This window comes from Mustela putorius, unplaced genomic scaffold, assembly GCF_011764305.1.
Source record: "Mustela putorius furo isolate JIRA1106 unplaced genomic scaffold, ASM1176430v1.1 tig00003856_pilon_pilon_pilon, whole genome shotgun sequence".
Taxonomy (NCBI): domain Eukaryota; kingdom Metazoa; phylum Chordata; class Mammalia; order Carnivora; family Mustelidae; genus Mustela; species Mustela putorius.
The window spans coordinates 915,824-939,759 of NW_025422008.1; the positions used below are offsets into that span (position 1 = coordinate 915,824).

At 47.0% G+C, this 23,936-nt stretch overlaps 2 protein-coding genes across 7 annotated transcripts; one reads left to right on the forward strand and one right to left on the reverse strand.

Annotated features, from left to right (window-relative positions):
* Positions 1–11,832: 11,832 nt before the first annotated feature.
* Positions 11,833–21,210, reverse strand: NFKBIL1 (NFKB inhibitor like 1). Of its 4 annotated transcripts, none has more exons than XM_045065163.1 (5): positions 21,063–21,192; positions 20,592–20,700; positions 19,712–19,988; positions 12,823–13,044; positions 11,833–12,645 (listed from the first exon to the last, which is right to left on the reverse strand). In XM_045065163.1, exons 3-5 carry the CDS (start codon positions 19,974–19,976, stop codon positions 12,056–12,058), a joined length of 1,077 nt encoding a protein of 358 aa, XP_044921098.1. In that variant the 5' UTR covers positions 19,977–19,988; positions 20,592–20,700; positions 21,063–21,192; the 3' UTR covers positions 11,833–12,055. The 4 variants fall into 4 exon arrangements, with proteins under 4 accessions (XP_044921098.1, XP_044921099.1, XP_004781069.1 ...); XM_045065164.1 differs by having other exon boundaries at positions 20,592–20,667; positions 21,063–21,189; XM_004781012.3 differs by lacking the exon at positions 20,592–20,700 and having other exon boundaries at positions 21,063–21,210.
* Positions 21,211–21,279: 69 nt separating this feature from the next.
* ATP6V1G2 (ATPase H+ transporting V1 subunit G2) lies at positions 21,280–23,826 on the forward strand. Of its 3 annotated transcripts, none has more exons than XM_004781010.3 (3): positions 21,280–21,411; positions 21,865–21,965; positions 22,474–23,826. In XM_004781010.3, the coding sequence occupies exons 2-3, from the start codon at positions 21,906–21,908 to the stop codon at positions 22,645–22,647; spliced, it is 234 nt and encodes a 77-aa protein (XP_004781067.1). In that variant the 5' UTR covers positions 21,280–21,411; positions 21,865–21,905; the 3' UTR covers positions 22,648–23,826. The 3 variants fall into 3 exon arrangements, with proteins under 3 accessions (XP_004781067.1, XP_004781064.2, XP_004781065.2); XM_004781007.3 differs by lacking the exon at positions 21,280–21,411 and adding an exon at positions 21,427–21,588 and having other exon boundaries at positions 22,390–23,826; XM_004781008.3 differs by lacking the exon at positions 21,280–21,411 and adding an exon at positions 21,427–21,588.
* Positions 23,827–23,936: the final 110 nt, after the last annotated feature.

A 23,936-nucleotide genomic window follows, 5' to 3' on the forward strand; every position in this document is an offset into this window, starting at 1 on the left:
CTCTGGCACAATGTTGCTGAGTAGTCTTGGGGTCCCGTGGCACAGAAGTAACATTCATGAGCCATTTCTCTTGCTTTCCTCCCCCTTCTTGAGGCTCTTTGCCTTTCATGCCTTCCTAGTCCGATAAGACTATTGTTTCTTTTCATTCTCCTTCCACCTCTTAGCTTTCTCTCTATTTCACAAACACTTATTGAGCACCTTATATAAGGCATTGAGGATATATATGAGAAAGAGAGTCCGCATGCACTCTGGGGCCTCAAAAACCAACAAGGAAGACAGGAAAGTTAGCAGATAATTACAATAGAGTGTGAGAGAGGGCTTATGGTTGTCTACAGAAAAATCACTGAACTTGGCTTGGGGGAGGGGTGCTAGGCATTAAGTGTTGAGAGAGAGCCTGAGCAGAGGGGGAGCGGGAGGGAGAGAGAGAATCTTAAGCAGGCTCCATGCCCAGGGCAGAGCCCAATGTGGGGCTTGACCTCAGGACCCTGAAATCATGACCTGAGTCAAAATCGAGAGTCAGGTGCTTAACCGACTAAGCCATCCAGGTAGCCCTTCACTAGCACTTTAGGATCACTTGATGTTCTACCAAGATGACCTTGAAAACCTTGTTTTGGATAAACTCAATAGTTTCATTCTTGGGGCTTTCTCCTAGATTGTTACACACTGCAGAAGAGTCATGTCACCAGAAGGGGTATTCTGCTCATTCTGGCCATCTAACCTGAGAGAGCCCTCAGGATTTCTCAATCTTTCTTTCTTGATTCGCTTTCTACTCCTGCAATTGATGTTCTAAATCTCTGCGCCTCTTACACCTCAATTTTACCTCTTTACTCTCAGTCGGTGAAGTTGTCATCTATTTCATTGAGCTTAAGGCCACCCAAGCTGATCTCTTCACTTCCTTCTTTTTCCTTCACTTTATTTATATTTTGGGTACGAATAGATGAGGCTTGGGAGGTAAGCTGAGAACACATTCTGAAGGATTTATTAAAATTTTAAAGGTAAATTTTTTTTTAAAGATTTATTTATTTATTTATTTGACAGAGAGAGATCACAAGCAGGCAGAGAGAGAGGAGGAAGCAGGCTCCCCGCCGAGCAGAGAGCCCGATGCGGGGCTCGATCCCAGGACCCTGGGACCATGACCTGAGCCGAAGGCAGAGGCTTTAACCCACTGAGCCACCCAGGCGCCCCTTAAAGGTAAATTTTTTAAAAAGATTTATTTATTTGACAGACAGAAATCACAAGTAGGCAGAGAGGCAGGCACAGAGAGAGGGGGAGGCAGGCTCCCTGCCGAGCAGAGAGCCTGATTCAGGGCTTGATCCCAGGACCCTGGCATCATGACCTGAGCTGAAAGCAGAGGCTTTAACCCACTGAGCCGCCCAGGTGCCCCTAAAGGTAAATTTTAAATTAATAAATTTTATTATTTATTTATTAGAGAGAGAGAGAGAGGGCGAGCACAAGCAGGGAGAGCGACAGGCAGCAGGAGAAGGAGAAGCAGGCTCCCCACTGAGCAGGGAGCCCAATGTGGGCCTCAATTCCAGGACCCCAGGATCATGATCTGAGCACGCCATTCTGAAGGGTTTGAAACCAAGAAAAGAAGTTTGGATTTCATTCTAATTATGATGGGGAGTCACCAAGATTTTTAAGTAAGAGAGGGACTCAATGCAGATTGGTACATCAAAAAAATGCATCTGGAAGCTGCATGAAGAATGGATTGGGGTACGGGATTTGAGGGGCTGGAGGGGAAAGCAGAAGGTGGAAACAAGTTACAAAACTTATGCAATAACCTGGCAAGGAGATAATAAGAACTTACACTTAGACTGAGGCAACAGCAGGAGGATGGAAAGAACGAGAGTTTCTAGGCAAAATCTACAGATGTGGGCACTGAGCAGATGTGATGGAGGAAGAGTGGCCATAGATGCCCCCTTTAAGTATCTTCTTCTAGCAGCACCTGGGTGGCTCAGTCAATTAAGCATCCAACTCTTGGTTTTGGCTCAGGTCATGATCTCAGGGTTGTGATATTGAGTCCCAAGTCCTGCGTTGGGCTCTATACTCAGTGGGGAGTCGCCTTGGGATTCTCTCTCTCCCACTCTTTCTGTTCCCCCACTCCCCAAGCTCTTGCATGTGCTCTCTCTCTCTTTAATAAATGAATAAATCTTTTTTTACGATTTCATTTATTTATTTGAGAGAGAGAGAGAGAGAGAGAGAGATCATGAGCAAGGTGGGGGGGGGCAAGTAAGAGGGAGAAGCAGACTCCCCACCAAGAAGGGAGCCCAATGTGGGGCTTGATCCTGGGACTCTGGGAACATGACCTGAGCAGAAGGCAGATGCTTAACCAACTGAGCAACCCAGGTGCCCCTAAATAAATAAATCTTTAAAAAAATATTTTGGTCTATAGTTTGGTTTCCTCTTATTCTTTAACCTACTGTCTCTTACATCACGGTTGGTTTCCCTTTTGGTCTCTGCTCCTTTCCTTTTCTCCATGTCTCTCTTTCTCCAGAGTTCCTTTTCCTTCCTGTTTTCTCTTTCTGCCTCTCTAATGATAGGAGCTGATGGACTAGGAGACCTCAGTTATATTAAAGTATAAAACAGTGTTGCAATTAACGATGAGAAACTGAGAAAGGGAGAAACTTAGGTCAGAGAGGAAGACCCGGCATTGAGGGACAAAAAGGGGAAGGTGTGAAAGAGTGGTAGGGAGACATGAGAGACAGAGAGGAAGGAGGGCAAGAACTCGGCTGAGGCTCAGTGTCACAGGCGTTGGTGATATGCTGAAGGACGCTCCTTGAGATGGGCCAATCTTGGTTTCAATCTCAGTTTCGGAGGTTGTGTGAAATTTGGTTTCTTTCTTGGAGAGGCCAGCAGTTGGTTTGGGGCTTTCCCTGGGTGGGAGGGGTGATGACTAGAGTCTTGTGCCCCAAACTCAGGGAAATACAGTGTCTACAGTGGGCTATGTTGAGAAACGAGTGAAATCTCAGGCCTCTAAATGACGTTGAAATGACATTAGCTTCAAACTTGAACTTAGCCTCAAAACCTATATTGGGATTTATTTTATTTTATTTTTTTAAAGATTGTATTTATTTATTTGACTGAGAGAGAGAGACAGCAAGAGCAGGAACACAAGCAGGGGGAGTGGGAGAGGGAAAGTAGGCTTCCTGCTGGGCAGGGAGCCTGATGTGGCACTCAAGCCACCCAGGCACCCCTATATTGGGATTTAATACTAACTTTGACCCTAACTCAAATATAACCTCAACCTAAATTGCAACTCAAACTACTCAATGGTAACCTCAAATCTAAACACATTCCAATAAATAAGTCTGAAAATAAACTTATCCTCTAAACTAACCCAATCTTGTTTCCTACAACTAATTTTGAAATCAACTCATCTCCACACCCGACCCTATAGTTAAACCTGACTCAAAAGTCAAGTCCAATCTAAGCCACAAAACTAAAGATGAGCTTTCTCCTGTTTTATTCCATTATTCATCCATCTCTTCATTTAAGGTGCTTTTTTTTACCCCCCACCCACTTAAGAAGTGCCTACTATGTGCTGGGCACTGTGCTAGGCAATAAGGAAATAGAGGCAAACAAAGCAGACACCCTAGTAAGGCAAGGCAGAAAGGAAATATACAGAAGTCAGTTAGGTAGTGCTAGGAGGAAACAATACAGGGGACGTGAGGAGTGACAGAGAATTGCTTTAGACACAGTGGCCAGGAAGTCCTCTCTAAGTGGCATTTAAGCTGAGACCCAAATGGCAAGTAAGAGTGACCAGGTGAAGGTTTAGGGGACAAGCATTCCAGGCAAAGGGAAGAGCTACTGCAAAGGGTGGAAAGTAGAAATGAGCAGGGGGTGTTGAGGGACAGAAAGGGAACTGATGTGGCTGGAACAGAGAGAGAGCAGGAGCGGGGTGGGCATGAGGTCAGAGAGAGGAGGCAGGAGCCAGATCACGCAGGACCATTCAAAGAGAAATAAAGCATCTGGCTTTTGTTCAACCATGGGAAGCCTTTGGAGGGTGTAAATACGTATGTTTGTATGTGTGTGTATAAAGGCAGAGGGGAGGAGAAGTGGGTGGGGAGGAGGAAGAGGACAGAGAGGAGTGAGGCAGAGGTGACTGGATTTATGTTTTTAAAAGATCCTGTGTCTAGGGCACCTGGGTGGCTCAGTCAGTTAAGTATCTATCTGTCTCCAGCTCAGGTCATGATCCCAGGGTCCTGGGATCTAGTTCCACATCCAGCTCCCTGCTCCGTGGGGAGACTACTTCTTCTGTCTGCGGCTCCCCTGCTCATGCTTCTTTCTCTTGCTTGCTCTTTCTCCCAAATAAATAAATGAACTCTTAAAAAAAAGAAAAAAAGATCTTGTCTAGACTGGGTTGTAGGAGGAAAGAATGAAAGCAGGGACATCAGTTAGGAGACAATGGCAGCGATAGGAGGAGAGAAGATGGTGGCAGCCATAAAGATGGAGAAAAGTAGACAAATGTGGGATATATTTCAGGGTAGAATTGTCAGGACTCTATAAGAGAGTGGATGGATTTTGGGGGGCGTTGGAAGATAGGTGTTGGGAGGAATGTGGATTCTGATGAAGTAGGAGAACAAAAAGTTCAATTTTGAATATGTTAAGTCTAAATCCATTGGGCAGACATCCAAGTGGAGAAGACACTTGGCAGTTGGATATAAGTCTGGCTTTCAAAGGCAAGGTCAGAGCTAGAGAGACAACACTGGGAGTCATCAGCATGAAGATGGCATTTAAAACCATGGAACTGGAAGACATGCTTTGTCTTGTGCTTCTCCCATGACCTTCTTCCAAGTATTTATGTTTTTTTCCATCATAATAAATACTATGTACCTTCCATTCTAAATTCTAGAGGCAGCAAACTCCTGTTTCTGGAAGTAAAACCCTCCAGGCTTTTTCTTCTCCTGAACTCTCACTGGGATCTAACCTCCCTGGATTAGACTGTTTACCCCACAGGACACTTCTACCAATCCATTTTACAATATGCTGTGGAACTCCTCATAGATTAAAATTCTCTGCCTCATTTTTCAAAGATTCTTCCTCTGGCATAGAGCCTGGATTTACCCTAATGTTTCTCATTTTCTCTTTGGTGAAGTCTGCTCTTCCTTCTACCCAGTCAGAAAGGGCAGGGGGCAGAGGAGAGACCATTATTCAGCACCACTGGTAACCTCCTTCTCTTCTCTTGAAGCCTGTGCCTTTTGCATTTGCCATGCTCTTCCTATCTGCTCAGTAGTCTTCTCTACCAACATCTTTATCACATTCTTTTTTTTTTTTTTTTTTTTTTTAAAGATTTTATTTATTTACTTGACAGAGATCACAGGTAGTCAGAGAGGCAGGCAGAGAGAGTGAGAGGGAAGTAGGCTCCCTGCCGAGCAGAGAGCCCGATGTGGGACTTGATCCCAGGACCCTGAGATCATGACCTGAACCAAAGGCAGCAGCCTAAACCACTGAGCCACCCAGGCGCCCCCTTTATCACATTCTTAACAACTTTAATTCTAGCTCAGTTTTTCTCCATATCTCATCCCCACCACCATCTTTAGAGACTTTAAAAACCACACAAAATGATCTCACACAGTCCTCTCAGTGCTTCAACTTTCTCAGTTACAAAGCTTTACAGCGTCTTTCCCTGCTCCCATTTAGGCACCCATGAGCAAGGTCGTATCTCAGACCTCAGCATCACTTGAAAGGGCTACATCTTTGAGATCTTGAGCTCCAATTTTTCCCTCTCACAACCACCATTCACTTTTCACCCCCCCCCACTCTTCCCTCCCATCATATTAGTTTCTCCATTCTTACCAAGTTTCCAACCCCTCTTCTTTCCTTGTTTTCCTTGTCCATCTGGTTTAACTTGCACTGCATGGTCAAACATTTCAGCTACTTTCACTAGCACTTTATTAGTTTTTATTATTATTATTATTTTTAGAGAGAGTGTGAGCAGGGGGAGGGGCAGAGGGAGAAAAAGAGTCTTAAGCAGGCTCCATGCCCAGGGCAGAGCCCAATGTGGGGCTTGACCTCAGGACCCTGAAATCATGACTTGAGTCAAAATCGAGAGTCAGGTGCTTAACCGACTGAGCCACCCACTAGCACTTTAGGATCACTTGGTGTTCTACCAAGATGACCTTGAAAAACTTGTTTTGGATAAACTCAATGGTCTTATTCTTGGGACTTTCTCCTAGGCTGCCACACACTGCAGGAGAGTCATGTCACTAGAAGGTGTCTTCTGCTCATTCTGGCCATCTAACCTGAGAGAGCCCTCAGGATTTCTCGATCTTCTTTTCTTGATTCAATGTTCTATTCCTGCAGGTGATATCTAAATCTCTGTGCTTCTTACACCTCAATTTTACCTCTTTACTCTCAGTTGGTGAAGCTGTCATCTATTTCAATTGAGTTTAAGGTCACCCAAGCTGATCTCTTCACTTCCTTCTTTTTCCTTCACTTTATTTACATGTCATCTTTTTTTTAAAAAAGAAACTTGAATACAACTTGTATTTTATTTATTTTTTATTTTTTAAAATATTTTATTTATTTATTTGACAGACAGAGATCACAAGTAAGCAGAGAAGCAGGCAGAGAGAGGGGGAGGCAGGCTCCCTGCTGAGCAGAGAGCCCGACTCAGGACTCGATCCCAGGACTCTGGGATCATGACCTGAGCCAAAGGCAGAGGCTTTAATGCACTGAGCCACCCAGGCATCCCTTATTTACTTAAAAAAAATTTTTTTAAATTTATTTGAGAGAGAGAGCAAGAGAGAGAGAGAGTGATCGGGCACAAGCAGGGGCAACAGCAGGAAGAGGAAGAAGTAGACTCTCCCCTGAGCAGAGATCCCAAAATGGGACTCAATCCCAGGACCCTGAGATCATGACCCAAGTCGAAGGCAGATGCTTAACTGACTGAGCCACCCAGGCTCCCCCCCTTTTTAAAATTAAATGTAAATTTAAATTAATTTTAAAATATATTTTTTCATTTATTTGAGAGAGAGAGAGCATGAGCTGGGGGAGGGGCAGAGGGAGAGGCAGACTGGGGGCTAAGTAGGGAGCTTGGCTCAGGGCTAGATCCCAGGACCCCAGGGTCATGACCTGATCCAAAGGCAGACGCTTAACCGACTGAGCCCCCAGATGCCCCATCTTTCTTTTCTTTTGACTCCGAGAAGGACTCTTCATCCTGTCCAAGGCTGTTCCTTTTGCTCTATATTCCACTTCCTGTGTCTTTACTATATTTTCCACCCACCCCTCTTATTTTCAGGATCTTTCTCTCTTCGTGCACCCTACTTTCATTTCACAAACATGTTCAATTTTATTTCTTGAAAAAAATATTTCCCTGGACTTTGTTTTCCTCGTTGCCATTTCATCTCTCACCTTCCTTTTCTGTGTGATGTCTCGAGACTAGCCCCCTTAACTACCCACTTTTTTGGGAACTGATAACATTTTCCTCATCTGTAAAATTCGTGGGTTGCCCTAGAGATGATTCTTAGTTATCTTCCATATTCACCATTCTATGACTTTGTACCCACCACCTCCCTTTCCTCACCTCCTACTCATTCCTCAACCTATGTAAAGTGATTTCTGCCCCTCTGGTAAGTGGAAACTGTTTTCTCAAAATTTGTAATTGTCTAGTTCCTGAACCCAAAGGATCTTTCAACCTTCCCCTACTCGACCTCTTTGAAACATTAGATGTGGCTCTGTCTCTGCTTGGCACACCCCTCCCTTGCCCTACTTCTCTGACAGCTTCCCCAACTCCCTCCTTTATTGATTCCTCTTGCTTAGACCATCTTTGGGGCTCTTCTGGCCATCTTCTCACAAGGATCCTGTGCACTCCGAGGCTCAGTGTCCACTAGGAAGGAAATGATGCCCAAATCTACCCCTCCAGCTCACACTTTTCTCTTGAGTTCCTGACCTGCTTGCCGGAAATCTCCACCTGACTGTTATGGCAGCACGTCAAACTCAGCAGGCCTTCCTTGAACACTTGATTACTCTAAGGAGGTGCACCCCCCTTATGACCTGTAGTTGTTACTTATAGATTGTTTATCTCATTAGACTGCAAGTTCTATGAGGGCAGTGACTTTATATTTCATTTAAACCTTTTGTCTAGCAGAGTGTTCTGCTCCTATCAAATATAATTTGTGCTTGGGGCGCCTGGGTGGCTCAGTGGGTTAAAGCCTCTGCCTTCGGCTCAGGTCATGATTCCTGGGGTCCTGGGATTGAGCCCCGCATAGGGCTCTCTGCTCTGCAGGGAGCCTGCTCGCCCCGCCCCGCCGCCTTTCTGCCTACTTATGCTCTCTGTCAAGTAAATAAATAAAATCTTAAAAAAAAATAATTTGTGCTTAATCAAAATATATTGCTTCAGTGTCTGAAACAGAATTCCTTATCTTTCCCTTCAGCTTGGTGTCTCCTTCTAGGCTTAGGGAATCATCTTCCTAATCTTCTAGGCTCAAAATTCAGAGCCATCTAAGGTTCCTCTTCTAAGATTCCTCCCACTGTCCTATCGGTTGTCTTGTGCTAATGACTTATCCTCTCAAAGTTTTTAAGATCTGTTCTCTCCTTTAATGCTATTTGGAAGTACTCAGACCTAAGTGAAAGTACACAAGTTTTGGAGTAAGATGCGCTTAGTGTTAATCTGCTACTTTTTATCCATGTAGCTTTAAGCAGGTTCAGTATGTTTATGAGCCCTGGTTTCCTCCTTATTTATTTATTTATTTGACACACCGAGACAGAAAACAAGTAGGCAGAGAGGCAGGCAGAGAGAGTGGGAAGGAGGCTCCCTGCTGAGCAGAGAGTCCGATTTGATTTGGGGCTCAATCCCAGGACCCTGAGACCATACCCAAGCTGAAGGCAGAGGCTTAACCCTCTGAGCCACCCAGGCGCACCTGGTTTCCTCTTTTTTTTTTTAAGATTTTATTTATTTATTTGACAGAGAGAAATCACAAGTAGGCAGAGAGGCAGGCAGAGAGGCAGGCAGAGAGGCAGGCAGAGAGGCAGGCAGAGAGGCAGGCAGAGAGGCAGGCAGAGAGGCAGGCAGAGAGGCAGGCAGAGAGGCAGGCAGAGAGGCAGGCAGAGAGGCAGGCAGAGAGGCAGGCAGAGAGGCAGGCAGAGAGGCAGGCAGAGAGGCAGGCAGAGAGGCAGGCAGAGAGGCAGGCAGAGAGGCAGGCAGAGAGGCAGGCAGAGAGGCAGGCAGAGAGAAGGAGAGGAGGAAACAGGCTCCCTGCTGAGCTGAGAGCCCGATGCGGGACTCGATCCCAGGACCCTGAGATCATGACCTGAGCCGAAGGCAGCGACTTAACCACTGAGCCACCCAGGCGCCCTGGTTTCCTCTTTATAATGGAGATCTACCACCCCTCTTCTGAACAGTTGTCAGCAGGATTACTCCTGTTAGGAAAGGGCTTGACATGGCAGGTGTTCATAGAACGAGTGATTAATTGTTGCTTTCTCCTTTACTCCTCATCTGTAACCCCTGCAGCACTCTCCTGTTCTCTCCCTCTCTTCTGCACAGCTGCCACAAGCACCGAGACACACAGGAAGAGGTTCCAGACCCTTTACCTTGGCCTCCTTCGGGCCTCTCTTCAACAGGTACTTACTCACACCTGTGCTTTGTCTGTCTCAGGACATTCATCTTTTCCTCAATATACTCTTTTCTGACTCCTGGTCTCAGCTGAAGCCATTTCCCTTGTCTACAGAGCCTGTCTCTTCATCTCTACCCATAGAAATTCTGCCCATTCCTCAGCACCAGTCAAATGCCCTCTCCTGGTTCAGGGTCTTCCCCCACCCCTTTTCTGTATCCACTATGTCTTACTCCCCAACATGTACTCAGCATCATGCCCTGAATGACAATTAGGTATAGACCTCGCTTCCCCTGTTGGATGGCAAACTTGCAGCAGTCTGGATTTCTCTTTGGGCTACTTGTTGCTCATTTGAACTACACTCAATAGAGTCCCTCCCAGATCCTTTTCCTAGCTTAACTCAAACTAGCCCCAAGCCCAATCCCCCAATTGACCCTTTTTGATCTCACTGGTCTTGTTCCCTAATCCTGTTTTTCTAAGAACCCCAGCATGTCATCCTTCACCAAGAATTAATTCCTCGTTCCAGCTCTCAGAGCAGATGCACACATTCACACCTCCCCAGTGTTTCACAGTAGGCACTGAGTCATCCCTTGGGGATCCCTGGGCCTCCCTCCCTGCCCCCACCACGGTGGACAGGATGCCTGCTGCCTGGCCCCAGGAGGTCAGAGGAAGCCAGGGCCTCTAGGGCTCAGTATTTTTATCAGCCTAGGAAACAAGAGACACAGAAGCGGAAACCCTGTGGTCAGAGAAAGTGAACAGCCCTCATCTCAGGGGAACCCCCAAGAGGGCTGGGGGCCAGACATCAGGGAGGGACGTTGAAAAGAAGGTGGTTTGGGGGCCGGGTATCAAGGCTTATTTTGATTTGGTTTTATGTAACTTGCAGAGTGGAAACGATGCACTTCAAAACCAGAGAAAAATTTGCTGGATGGAGGAGCAAATTTGGACATCAAAGGTTTCTGTTGCTTATCTCTCAACCCCCAGCTTAGGGATCCTAACCCCAACTCCCCCAATTCCCCCCAACTCCCAACCTGGGCTCTTTGCATGCCACTTCCGAAATCTCCGGCCTGTGAGAGGAACCGGACGCCTGGGTTGCTCACAGCTCGCAGGCTCTTCTCTGAATCACAGCAGCTTCCTCTCACAGGATCTTTCTCACCAGCCCTTCCTCCTCCTGACCCTGAACAGATGCCTGGTCCCTGGGAGGCCTTCCATCTCCTGGCTGTCTTCACCCAAGGTCTTGGGCCCTGCTTCCACGGGCTTCCCTCCCCATGCTCTACCGCCCTCTGGGTGCTCTTGAGTACACCAGCGTTCCATACCTAAAAAATTAGTTTCTGGTTCTTAAGATTCTCTGTAGACTGCACACGCCAGCGTATGCCTGTAACTCTTCTTTTCGTGGATTTCCCTGTTGTGTCCTGGAGGATGGCAGTGGCATTTGGTACTGTCTGCAACTTCCTCTCCCCGTTGTGGGGAGCCTGAGTGGAGATCGAGTATGGAACAATGAAAGGGATGGCACCAGCCCCCCTCCCACTGCCCCTCAGGACCTTTTCCTCAACTTCAGCAAAAGGGGTATATCTGGAAGGCCAAGTCTAGACTGCCCAGAGATAAAGCCTAGGTGTGGGAGAGGGACAGAAGCTGGAGAGGACTGGGGCCCTGAAGGAGACCTAGGATTGAGGAGCTAGAGGGGAGACGGCCTTGGGTGTGGATCCCTGGTTGCCCAAGAACAGACAATCCAGGTTACATAATTTGGCTCTTTCCACCTCCTTCCCCTGCTCCTAATTTTAGCAACCGAAATTCCACTCCCCCACAGGGCTCTTCCTCTGTCCATTCTGCTTCTATCCCATCCTCCCACAACCTCCTCATGGTCCCCAGCTCCAGCTGCCCCCAACTCAGACCATTCAGTGACTCAGCAAAGGGAAAGCCCTGTGTTGGGGGAGGGGGTATTCAGTGGGCAGGAGGATGTGGTTCTGGCTGGGGAACTGGGGAGAGGAGGGAAACTGGTTTTGTTCCTTTTTTCGTCTCTGTTCATGTCTATTTCTCCAGTCACTGACAGTGGAGGAGCACAGCGCAGGGAGTGGTGACTGGTGGGCAAACTGGGTCTGCTCAGAGCTGCCTTTGTGGCTGGGCAAGCAGGGCCTTCTTGGCTCCAGCTGAGAGCCCATCTTGGTGTGTACGTGCGTGATGCAGGTGTGTAGGAGCTGCGGGTTCTGGCAGGCGGGGTGGGAAAGGAGATGTCATGTATGATGAAAACCACAGCAATGGAAAAAGGCAGAGGAGACACCAGGAGTGAGATGTGGAACCAGGTCTTATTAGGAAATGGAGGAGTCAAGGAGCAGTGGTGGTGGCCCATATCCTCCCCACTCCCACTCGTTACAAGTTTCGCTCCCACCCCATATCCTTTGCTGCGTAGCATCAGCCTCTTCCTCATCGTCCCCATACCTGACCTTCCCCTCACTACTGCCCTGCCTCTAAGGATGCATTCCCTGCAGTTTCTCACTCTTTCTCTGGGGTCACTTGAGGGCCTCTGCATGGCGGTTCAGGGCTTGAGAAAGGGCCGTCACAGCCCCCATCACGCGGCCCAGCTCCCAGGTCTCAATCTGGCTTCGGAATCGCTGCAGGAAGCGGTCAGGGTGCCAGCGGATCTGCTGGACCCTCAAGTACCTTCTCAGGGCCCCCTGCTCCTCCAAGGGGGGGCCCCTGGCCACCAGGGCTGCGGCCATGGCCTCTGGGTCCCCTCCTCCAGGGCAAGGCCAGGGCACATCGCCAAAGCGCCAGAGGCTACCCCTCCCTGCTCCTCTTGGGTGTTCTGCCCTGGGCCCAACCCTGGCTGGCTCTGGCCCTCGGTCCCCACGAGCCTCCTGTGCCCTCTTTGCTTGGCTCTCACGCAGTTCTTCCTCCTTGGCCCGGGCTCGCTCTCGGAAGAGCCGCTGCTCCTCCTCCTGCTGTTGCCAGCTGTGACTGGAGCCCTCAGCCCGTGGGGGTCGGCAGGCTCCCTCTGCCTCTTGCTGTTGCTGCTGGTGCTTCTGTGCATGCTCCCGGGCCAGGCGCTCTGACCAGGCTGAGAAGGACTCCGGCTCCTGGGTCTCATGGGAGGCATCATCTGTTTGGGAGGGCAGGATGGGGGTGGCTGGGAAATGCTGTTGAGGAGGTGACAGTCAAGAGGGAGGGCAGTATAGAGGAAGGGGGTACAGAAGGCCAGCAGGAACATGCATGCAGTGGGTACAGAAAAGCAGTCAAGGGGAAGAAGGGCAGCTGTGGATGGGAATGGATTCCTCACCTTCAAATCTCCCAATGACCTCTTGCCACTCATCCTCCAGCTCTCCCTGCAGCTTCTGCCTCCATTCCTGCTCCTTAGAGGCCTCGTCTTCCTCCTCCTCTTCAGCAGAATCCCAGGGGGGTCCCCAGCCCAAAATTTGCCCAGGGGTCTCCCCATCCTTATTCTTTATTCCCATAGCAGAAGGGCAGCGACTCAGTAGTGGCAGGAAGAAGTCCGTGTAGGCTGTTGGTGGGAGAGCAGTGAGCAGAAGTTAGCTGGGACTCCCATTCCTTGACACGGCTGCCATCTTGAATCCTGCTGGTCACTCATTCCCTTGGTCCTACAGCAATGGAAATGGTTGCCCACACAGAAGCCTCCTGGGTATTAGGAAATCACTGTCACTGACAAATATTTACTGATAGCTTACCACATGCGTGAGAAGCGTGGTAGTTGAAAATAATCTGATCCGAGGCCCTACAAACTATTTTAGTATCCTAGGAGTTCTACTGTGTTAAATCACATTTTCCAGCCTGCCTCCAGACACGCTGGGCAATGTCAAAAACCTCTAACTATGTATTTCATTTTTGGCTTGAAAATATTGTCACTTTACAACTCTTACTGTGTGTTTCTGACCCAAAGCTGTACTTCAGACTGGTAAAGTAACTGAACATTTTACTCTGCAACATTATAAATATATAAATAAAGAACAGGAACCATTTCATATCACTTTTCAATAAACTGAGTAAAATAAATGTTTTCAGGGAGGGGAATTTCTCTCAGTCAACCTCATACAGTGCATTCTGGGAGAGGGGTGGGGAGGTAGAGGGTCTACACCAGCAACAAGTTAAGCCACAGATATGTTCTCCGCAGCAAAGCAAACTCTTTCCAAATTGACTACTGATCTAGGGCAGGAGAAAGGGGCTGAGAGAGAGGGTCCCACCCAGGTGCTGGCTGACAGGAGGGTAGTGATAAAAAGGACTGATGTTCCTGAACTCTCCTCTTTGCTGAGCCCTCACCTCACTGCATCCACTCTAGCATCAGATGAAGGCCATGCTGCCCACTTTACGGCCAGCCTGGCACTCTACCCCTGGCCCAGCCCACCCCCTATGGCCACCAAGCACCTCTTTCACTCCTGGGACAGAGGAAGGTGAGTGAGGCACCCTCCCTTCCTGTGGACCTACTTTCTCTCCTTAGGGCAGGAGGAAATGGGCGGCCAGTCCTTAAATCTTTACTTTGTGGTGCTGCCAAGTACTGGCCACCTGGCAAAAGGATGGGACAAGGGAAGGGTTATCCTGTCACTGCCAGGAAGGTAGGAAGGTAGGATAACACAATGGGCCCACCTTGGCTGGGCAAGGCCCATCGCCCCCCACCCATCATCTCTTGGTACACTTGCGTGCTGCCCAGCTTAAACCCCATCAGGATGAGAGGAGGAGGGGCTACTTCTCTTTACCACTGATGTGACCTGTCACCAGCCCTCTCTAACTGTCCCACCCAGCAAATACCTAGTCCGGTCTTTCAACTACTTACTCCCCACTACAGTTCACAGCAGGTACGAGGATAGGTGTGTGTTCAGGCTTGCACAGGTTTTTAAATTCATGGATTTTAAGGACTATAAAACATGGTAAGTAGGGGTGCCTGGGTGGCTCGGTGGGTTGAGCCGCTGCCTTCGACTCGGGTTATGAACTTGGGGTCCTGGGATCGAGTCCCGCATCGGGCTCTCTGCTCAGCAGGGAGCCTGCTTCCTCCTCTCTCTCTGCCTGCCTCTCTGCCTACTTGTGACCTCTCTCTGTCAAATAAATAAATAAAAAATCTTTAAAAAAACCAAAAAAAACAAAAACAAAAAACATGGTAAGTAATATGGTACAGAATATTCAATAACCCCTAAAAATGTTCGTGTGTGGAAAAAGCTGGCTATGAAACTATACGTAGGATTCAACCACAACTGTGTAAAAAAAGAGACCAAATTCTATGGGTTGCAAAAAAAAAAAAAACAGACTAGAAAAAAATATGTAAAAACCTTAGTCTCTGGGTGGTAGGACTATGGATGGCTGTCCTCCAATCTTATTTGGTTAATATTTTATTTAAAAATTTTAAAAAATATTTTATTATTTACTTGGCAGAGAGAGACAGCAAGAGAGGGAACACGAGCAGGGGGAGTGGGACAGGGAGAAGCAGGCTTCCCACTGAACAGGGAGCCTGATGTGGGGCTCCCTCCCAGGACCCTGGGATCATGACCTGAGCTGAAGGCAGATGCTTGACTAAGCCACCCAGGCACCCCTGCTTAATGTTTCAATATGAAAGGGATATAACTAATGAGAAAATTTTCTTTTTAAAGAACGAAGAATACATTTAATCACTGTTAACAGTTTGCCTTGGTCCCTTCCGGTCCTGTCTGGGTACAAATGCATACACAGGATGACTTTTTTTCAGAGATATGTCATCATGCTATATGTTTTGTTTGGCAACTTGCTTTCTTCACCTACCATCTCATTCATACTTTTCCACAGGAGTGTACACAGTCCACCTCATTCATTTTTATGACCATGTAGTGTTCCGCGATGTGTATGAAACAAACATCTCCCCACGCCCAGTCAATAGACTTTGTTTCCAAAAATGTTCGGCCTCCCACATTTGTCTTTGTAGACTCCTTACAGTATTTGTAGACTCCTTACAGTATTTCTGTGGGGTAGATTATCAGAAGTGGAATTTCTGAGTCAAAGGACATGAGTGATTTTACCAAACTGCTCTCAAATTTGTGCCAACATATACTCCTACAGAGAATATAAGAATGCCTGTGTTGTCCTTTACCAAGACTGAGTATCATCAACCAACCCTTTTAATTTTGCTCATTTGATATATGAAAAAAATGATCTTATTGATGAAGTTTACTGTACTTTATATGTTCTTTGGCTTTTTCTTTTTTTAAAAGATTTTATTTTTAAGTAATCTCTATTCACGTCCCTGAGATAAGAGTCACAAGCTCTGGTGACTGCGCCAGCCAGGCGCCCCTGGCTCTTTACTTCATTTGTGAATGACCTGTTCATATTCTCTGACTACTTTTCTCCTAGATATTATATATGTAGACATGAGAATTATTTATATATCATAGATATCACCCCCTGTGTCGAGTATTTGTAAATAATTTCTCCCATCTTTGAAAAGTTTTTATGTAGTTAAATCCATATCAATATTTTCTTTTATAGCCTTTGGCTTTACTGCATCCTTAGAAAGGCTTTCTCCCCTCTAAGATTATAAAAATATCCTCTTGTGGTTTTTTTCTATCTTTTTTTTTTTTTTTAAAGATTTTATTTATTTATTTGACAGAGATCACAGTAGGCAGAGAGGGAGAAGCAGGCTCCCCGCTGAGCAGAGAGCCTGATGTGAGACTCGATCCCAGGACCCTGGGATCATGACCTGAGCCGAAGGCAGAGGCTTTAACCCACTGAGCCACCCAGGCGCCCCTCTACTATCTTTTTATTTATCTAAAAAAATGTAGGGGTGCCTGGGTGGCTCAGTTGGTTAAGCATCTGCCTTATGCTTAGATCGTGGTCCTGGGGTCAAGCCCTATATAGGGCTCCCTGCTCAGTGGGGAGCCTGCTTCTCCCTCTGCCAACTGCTCCCCCTGCTTGTGCTCTTTTTCAGATAAATAAATAAAGTCTTTTAAAAAATGTAGAAAGTATAGTACAATAAGCAGTGTATTCCTCCCAGGTATGTTACTGTTTTGTAATTTTTGCAACATTATTTTGTCTTCAAGAGATAAACTATCATAGATAAAACTAAAGATTTCTCTGATGCTGTCTTCTAAATTTTATTCCCCTCCCCAGAGGAAACTCCTCCCATGAATTTGGTACAAACCCTTCCTGTCACACTTAGATCTTTAAGCAGCTGTACTTCTGAGTCAGTAGGACTGTTCCTCAGATGGGCCAAATACTTCAAGGTTGTTTATTAAATAGCTCGCTGCCCTCTGGTGATTTGAAATGTCACCTTTATCATCAATTTAGCAGTACAGATAGACTTCCCAGTGCTCTTTAATTAGTACGGTGTACTTTTATATTAGGAAAAATATGTATAAAAAAATCTGAAGTAAACATGTACTTTGCCTTAGTGACAGAAGCACTGCTCTTCCCCTCTCCATTTTGAGATGTGATTTCTACCTTAAAGGGATGTTCACACTAACTGGCACAACACATTTTTGAAAGACCCCAATATTGGAAGCTTATATTGAGTGATGATTGACTGAGGCATGGAGGAAGAAAAGGTAACGGGGGTGTCAAGGAGGGCTTCAAGGAGGAGGCAGGGCTTATGTTGGGCTGGGAAGGGAGGATAACTTAGCAAAGTAAAAATCAGGTGGATGGGAAGGCAAAAAAAGAGACAGGCAGTCTTGTGAAAAACACATTTGGGGTCACTGAAGACAGAGCTACGTAGCTGGAGCTGCAGGTTTGTGGTTGTGCTATGGTAGGAAAGGCTGTAAAGGCAAACGGAACATAAATCAGACAGCTCAGCTATCTGCAAAACAGGGCCACAGCTTACTCCTACTGTGCAGCTCAAAGTGAGTAGCGGGTGGTAGAGGTCTGGTACTGTGCTGGCACAGAGCAGAAGTGCACTCAATGTGACATTAAAAAAAAAAAATACCTGGCTGCCTTTGGACTTTCTTCTTTTTGCAAAGACTGTGAGAAAATGACCTATTTTTTCTTAGTGTTCACTAGTTCTTGTGTGTAGAGAATGGTTATTGTCTGACTAAGGTATATTTATATGAGGGTCTTCGACACCTAAGACCACTTCCCCAGGAGGTGACAGGTCCCAAAAGGAAGTTACCGAAAGCCATTCATTGGCATCTCATTGGTTGTGACCACATAGCCCAGTCAATCCAGCAGGAACTTGGGAAAGGGGGAAACCTCCCTTTCCTTAGGGGAACCTGGGTCATTTCATCTGTTCAAAGAACGTATTTGCATTTTAAGACCTAATGGTCTCTAAAGCAGCTCCAAACTTAATGAGATGGGCCCCTCTACCGAAGAGCCATAAGGCCACCTGGTGGCAGGGCTGTCAGGGAACAGAAGCAGCAAGGCCTGAGAAGATACCAGGACTTGGTTGGGAACTGAGGACAGGCCCCCCCTTAGGAAGACAACCTGTTGGCCAGGATATTTCAGGAAGTTCCTGAACCTTCAAGACCCTAATTTCCTCATCTGTAATTGGATAATAGTATCGATCTCATACGCTTCTTAGATGTCAATAAAATGAAGGAAGATCCTACAATGAGAGAGATTTTTATTCCTCAAAAACCATAATTGGGTAGTATAAGAATAAAAATAACAATACTTTTCATCTGGTGGGTGCCAAACCTGTACCAAGTGCTTGCCTCATTTACTTGTCACAACTTCTATTTAGAGAGGCAAGTTAAAAAATAAAAAATAATAATTAAAAAAAGGGATTAAAATTGGGCTCATGGAAGTTAAGCTGCATGTCCCTGGTACACAGCCTGTAGGTGGTAGAGTCTGAACTTGGAGGAGGTCTGGAATCTGCCACAGGGTTCTCTGCTCTCTTGCCATGTTTAATGTCAGCTGTCAAATTAGATGCCTACATTTTGCAAACCTCCTCGTTTTAAGTTTTGGTTTTTAAAAAATCTGAATATGCCAGCCTATCTTACTATATTAAAGGAAATTAAAGAAAAGTGTTTTTTTTTTTTTTTTTCCCCCTCTCTGGGGAAAGTTTTGGGGGTGAGAGGGGTTTCTGCTGGGGAGCTAGAAGATGGTAATAGTAGCAATCAAATTGGGTTTTTCATCCCAATCTAGGGATTTTCCTCTACTGTTCTTACTTTAGAAGGAAAATCTCTAGCAGGGGAAAATTGCCAGAGGGTTTTATTTTCCTAAGGGCTGCTACCTCTACAGAGCTGTGTCCATTGTCAATAGGTCCCCATCTGACCCTGTGTCAAAGGTTTTTCAGAACTCAGATGTTTTTGGGATTTGGTAGATCTGATCTGAAAGTACATACAATGTATATTCAGTAGCTGGGGAGGGCCTGGGCCGCTCCAATAATCAAACACGTGAATGTTTCTGTGGAGAAATGTATGAACATTGACATCTGTAGGATGAAAAAGACTCACAGATAGTCTCGCTTTAGTTCAGGTTAGTTTTTCTCACCAAACGAGTCTGGTGAAAAATGTTTGGGTCTTAGTGTTTTTGAGTTGCAGAGAGGACGGTGAAGGGAGTACGGACGGATCTGTTGATAACAGGAACACTACTGGCCAACATCTACTGTGTGCTAATCACATGCCAGGTGCTCTAATTACATAGTGTGTCATAAAAATATATGATACAGCATGGGTGTTTTGAACATGGGTGCTATCACTGTGTAATTCTGTAATGTATCACACAGGGTAAGACAGTTGTTAAGAGCACAGATGATTTAGCTAGGCTGCCTGGATTCTAATTCCTCATCTGAGAAACAGGGGATAATATTAGTACTTATTGTTATGAGGATTAACTGGGCTGTTTTGTGAGAAGTGCTGGGACATAGTGAGAACTGTTGTTATTTAATTCTGCACAGGGCAAACTAAGCTTCAGGGAAGTTTAGTAAATAGCCCAAGAATACACAGCTGTTAAGTGTGGCACAGGGATCTGAACCCAGGCAATGGAACTGCAGAACCTAAACTCTATCTTACTTTTTGCACTGCAGGCAAACAACCAGTCAAGAGACAAAGGAGCTATAACCTTATAAGTTGTGAAATTTGAAGCTGCTGTTTTGAGAATGTTGGGTTCTTCAGACAATGGTAGCTCAGTAATATAAAGTCACAAATGCCAACGGGGTCAACTACCATCCCAGGCACAACTAGCCTATTTTTCAGCTGCTGGTCTTCATCTCATTTGCGGTCAGTCAGTGGCTCACGACCTTATTCCCCACCAGGAAAACTCACCATCAGGGCCCTGGCGGGCAGCAGCGTGCAGCGCCGTGTCCCCGTGGCGGTCCTGGTGGGCAGGGTCAGCCCCAAGCCGAAGCAGCAGGCACAGGGCGGGGGCATCGTGGCGGGCACAGGCCCGGTGCAGTGGTGGGGGCTGCCCAGCGTCTACATCGAGGCCTGGGTGTCGCTGGAGGAGGGCCTGGGCCCGGACCAGCCGTCCTGCAGACAAGTAACGACGGAAGCGGCGTTCTCGGCGTTGGCGGCGGGTAGTGGAGGCCATGGAAGTCTTGGGCTAAGGAAGAAGGAAAAAAAGGCAGCTGTCAGGGCCCCAGCCTGGCCTGGTCCCTCCTCCGCCGCCCCTGACATCCCCTCTTGTTCCTCCCTTCGGCCCCCCTTCTTCCTACATCTTCCGCAAGAGATGAGGTCTCTCCTAACTCTCATCCCTCAGCCAGATGCTAGGTTTGAAAAAAATTTTGAAGAGGGCTTGGGTCACATTTTTTAACGTAAAATTTGAGAAAAGGGTAATTGCTTTGAGGTTCATTAGCCCAGATAATTTTTAATAGGAGACTTTGAAAAAGACAAAGAATGATGGGGAAAATATTTATCAACAGAAATCTGAATTTAAAAGTCACAGATAATTTCAAATAATAATCTAGAAACGGAGTATGATGTACCCGGCAGACAGATGTGGAGGCTTCTCCCTCTGGGAACTGGGGGGAGGGGTTACTCATCAGACCTGCCCCCCCCCGCCCCCCTAAGTAACCCCAAAGCTGTAGGCCCGAGGCCTGTGTTTAAAACGCTGCGAGGAAGGGAGGCGGGAAGGGCGGGGACACTCTAGGCTGGCGGAAATGGCGCAAGCCGAGACGCAGGTAAAAGGCGGAAATGAACTCGTTACCGGATGTCGTCTCTCTCTCCGAGAGAGCGAGTTGTGTGTGTTTCCTCAGTCGGGTCTCGGGTGGGGAACTTGGGAACTTAAGATAAAGGATCCGCCTGAAACCGGAAGACTGGACGACAAACGAGGAAAAGGAGACCAGCATGGGAGAGTAAAAAGGCCGATTTAAAGATTTGTTCTCTCCTCCCCCAACCGGGAAGAGAGAGGAGATGGTTCAGAGAAAGTAGATGGCAAGAGAGAAAACAGGGGAGATAAGAAGGATTAAAAGTCATAGTGAAAATGGAAAACCACGACGACGCCAAGAATAGGGCTAGATAAAAAAAGACATGTGTAAAGACATAATGAAACAACCGTAGGAGAAGGCAAACGAAATGGATGCATTAATTTAGACTTGGGAAACATAAAAGGAGATGGAAACGGGAGGGAGTGAAAAAAAGAGGGGAAGAGAAGTAGGAAGAATTCAGGGAAACCCACCATCCTCTTCTTCCAATACGCGACACATGTTGACTTCTTTACTTTCTCAGTCCATTTTCAGTCCCTCTGCGTCTCCTTCTCACTCCTCTCTGGTCCTGCCCCCACTCCTGGACGTTCTGACCGGGAAAACCCTGCACCGGCTGCGATGGTGCCAGACAGCTTTGGGCCTGGTCTCTGCTGCTCCCAGGTGGTCTTTCTGGGTACTGCCAGTGTAGACCGGGGAGAAGAGGCCAGCCATCGACGGAGGATCAGTTTGGGGGAGACACCGGTGCGGAAGGCTGAGCAGAAAAGGGGAGCACTAAGACCCAGGGGTAGTGGAGGACTGCAGCAAGGAGCCGGTGGAAGAGAAGTAGGCGGTGTATGTGTGTGTGTGTTGGGGGTGGGGTGGGGGAGCCATCTGGTACCTTAGTAGCATCCAAAACATCATCAGCCATAACGACAGAAATGGCCAGTCAGTCCCAGGGTATCCAGCAGCTCCTGCAAGCCGAGAAGCGGGCGGCTGAGAAGGTGGCAGATGCCAGAAAGAGTGAGTCTCCTCCACTCTCCCTTAGGAGTCTGGAAAGAAAATTGGGGCGGGGGAGGGGGGACAATAAACCTTCCAGTCCCTGGGAAAATCCAAGGTTGGTGGGGAGGAAGCTGGGGCTGGGATGGCTGATTAGGAGGAAAGAAATGGGTGGGTGTTAAAATCTAGCACCTGGTTGGCTCAGAGAAGGCAGAAAAACTTTCTGGAAAGGAATGACCACTACTATCTTGTTTTGTGAGGGGGTCTACCCCCACCCTCTGTACTTTCTTCTGCTTCCAGGGAAGGCCCGGCGTCTGAAGCAGGCAAAGGAGGAGGCACAGATGGAGGTGGAGCAGTACCGTAGAGAGCGGGAGCAGGAATTTCAGAGCAAGCAGCAGGCGGTGAGTTGTGGGACAGTTGAGAAGGGACTCCAGGGTGCAAGTTGGTGGGTGTATCTGATAAGGTGTGGACAGGGTGACTGTACAAGAAAATAAGGTGGTAAAGGGCTGAAGGGGACCATTAGCAGGGGCCATGTTATTGATAAAGAAGTGTGATAACGAAGAGAATCTGAGACATTTGTAAGACTTGTACAGCTTCTGGGGGGAATTGCCACCATCTGTGTGGAGTATAATGTCATTTGGGGTGGAAGGCAGAGTTTTATGGTCTCGTATAGTGAGGTGGTGGGGGTTTTACAGTCTGTTTTAGGATGAAGTTGCATGTCAAGTCTCAAAGGAAGGAGAATTGTATTGCTTTCTTTGGTGTCTGGCTATTTCCATGGGATGGGGGTGGTTTTGACAAGGCCTTTTCTTCCTGGCCTTGCTCCAGGATCTTCTCCACCTGCCTGGACCCTTCTTTCTCTGTTTCTGCTTTTGCCTTTCTCTCTTCTATCCCTTTCCCAACCCCCCCCAGGCCATGGGCTCCCAGGGGAACCTGTCGGCTGAGGTGGAACAGGCTACAAGACGCCAGGTGCAGGGCATGCAGAGCTCTCAGCAGAGAAACCGAGAACGCGTCCTGGCCCAACTTCTTGGCATGGTTTGCGACGTCAGGCCCCAGGTCCATCCCAACTACCGGATTGCTGTCTAGGATCCACTGTAGGGCATGACTGTTCCCTTCCATTTCCCTTTCTCAAAGAAATCCCCCAATCAAAATTACCTCCCACCATCTTCGCTGCTTATTTCCCACTTTCTCTCCATTCCCTGGAAATTCTAGGGGCAAGATCCAATAATTCTGTGACATTTAGAAGTTATCCTGTTCAGAGCTGAATCTCCTTATTGTTCTTTAACCTTCACTGGGACCTTGTAAACTCCCAAGTCACCCTCACCCAACTCCTCTTAAAATTTGTAGTGTGGAAAATTCAGGATGTGGAAAACACTTTGGTTTCAGAGCCTGGGACACTGAGGTCCCTTTCCCAACCCTGCCACTTGCTGGGACAGGACAAGCTACTTAACCTGTAGTCCAGTGTCCTCCTCTACAGGACTGAAATAATGATGATGACGATGACGGCAACGACGTTACCTACCCTATAGGGTTGCTGCAATGATTAGGGATCACTCTGTTAAAAGCCTCGCATGGTTTTTGGCATACAGTAGCTGTGATTCAATAAATGGCTGCTTTATGGCATTATTACTATTCCCTGCCCACCTGCCAAAACCTAAACACAGCTGCTTCCTCTTATTTGTCCATGTCTTTCTTTCTTTCTTTTTTTTTTTTAAAGATTTTATTTATTTATTTGACAGAGAGAGATCAAGTAGGCAGAGAGGCAGGCAGAGAGAGAGGAGGAAGCAGGCTCCCTGCTTAGCGGAGAGCCCGATGCGGGACTCGATCCCAGGACCCTGAGATCATGACCTGAGCCGAAGGCAGCGGCTTAACCCACTGAGCCACCCAGGCGCCCTGTCCATGGCTTTCTAATTCTACTTATTCATTCTGTGAATCTAATAATTCTCTGAAGAATTAGTTCTTCCTGCTTCCTTCCCCCCAGAGCTTTATGATCCCTGAAAAGTAATGAAGACCTCACTTAGCCTCTCTACTGTGATTCCAGGAAGATGTTGAATTTCTTTGTCTTTTTGTCTCTAAGTTATGTTATGTCTTTATTGGATTTCCCCTTTTCCGATTTCCCCAAAGACCCATCAGATGCTCACTGCTTCCTGAGACCTAAAGTGTTGCTATGTTCCCTTGTATGCATGGCTTTCCTTTCTGCATTCTCAATATCCTTCCCTTTGTAACAATGAAAAAGTGTCAATAAAGGAACTATGGGCAAATCAACTGGTGTGTGGAAGCAGCCTCCTTTTGCTTCAGCATTTCTCATTTTCAGTCACTCTCTTGTTCCTTATTTACATATTCCCCAAATGCCCCAAAGGGCTGTTCTTTGAAAC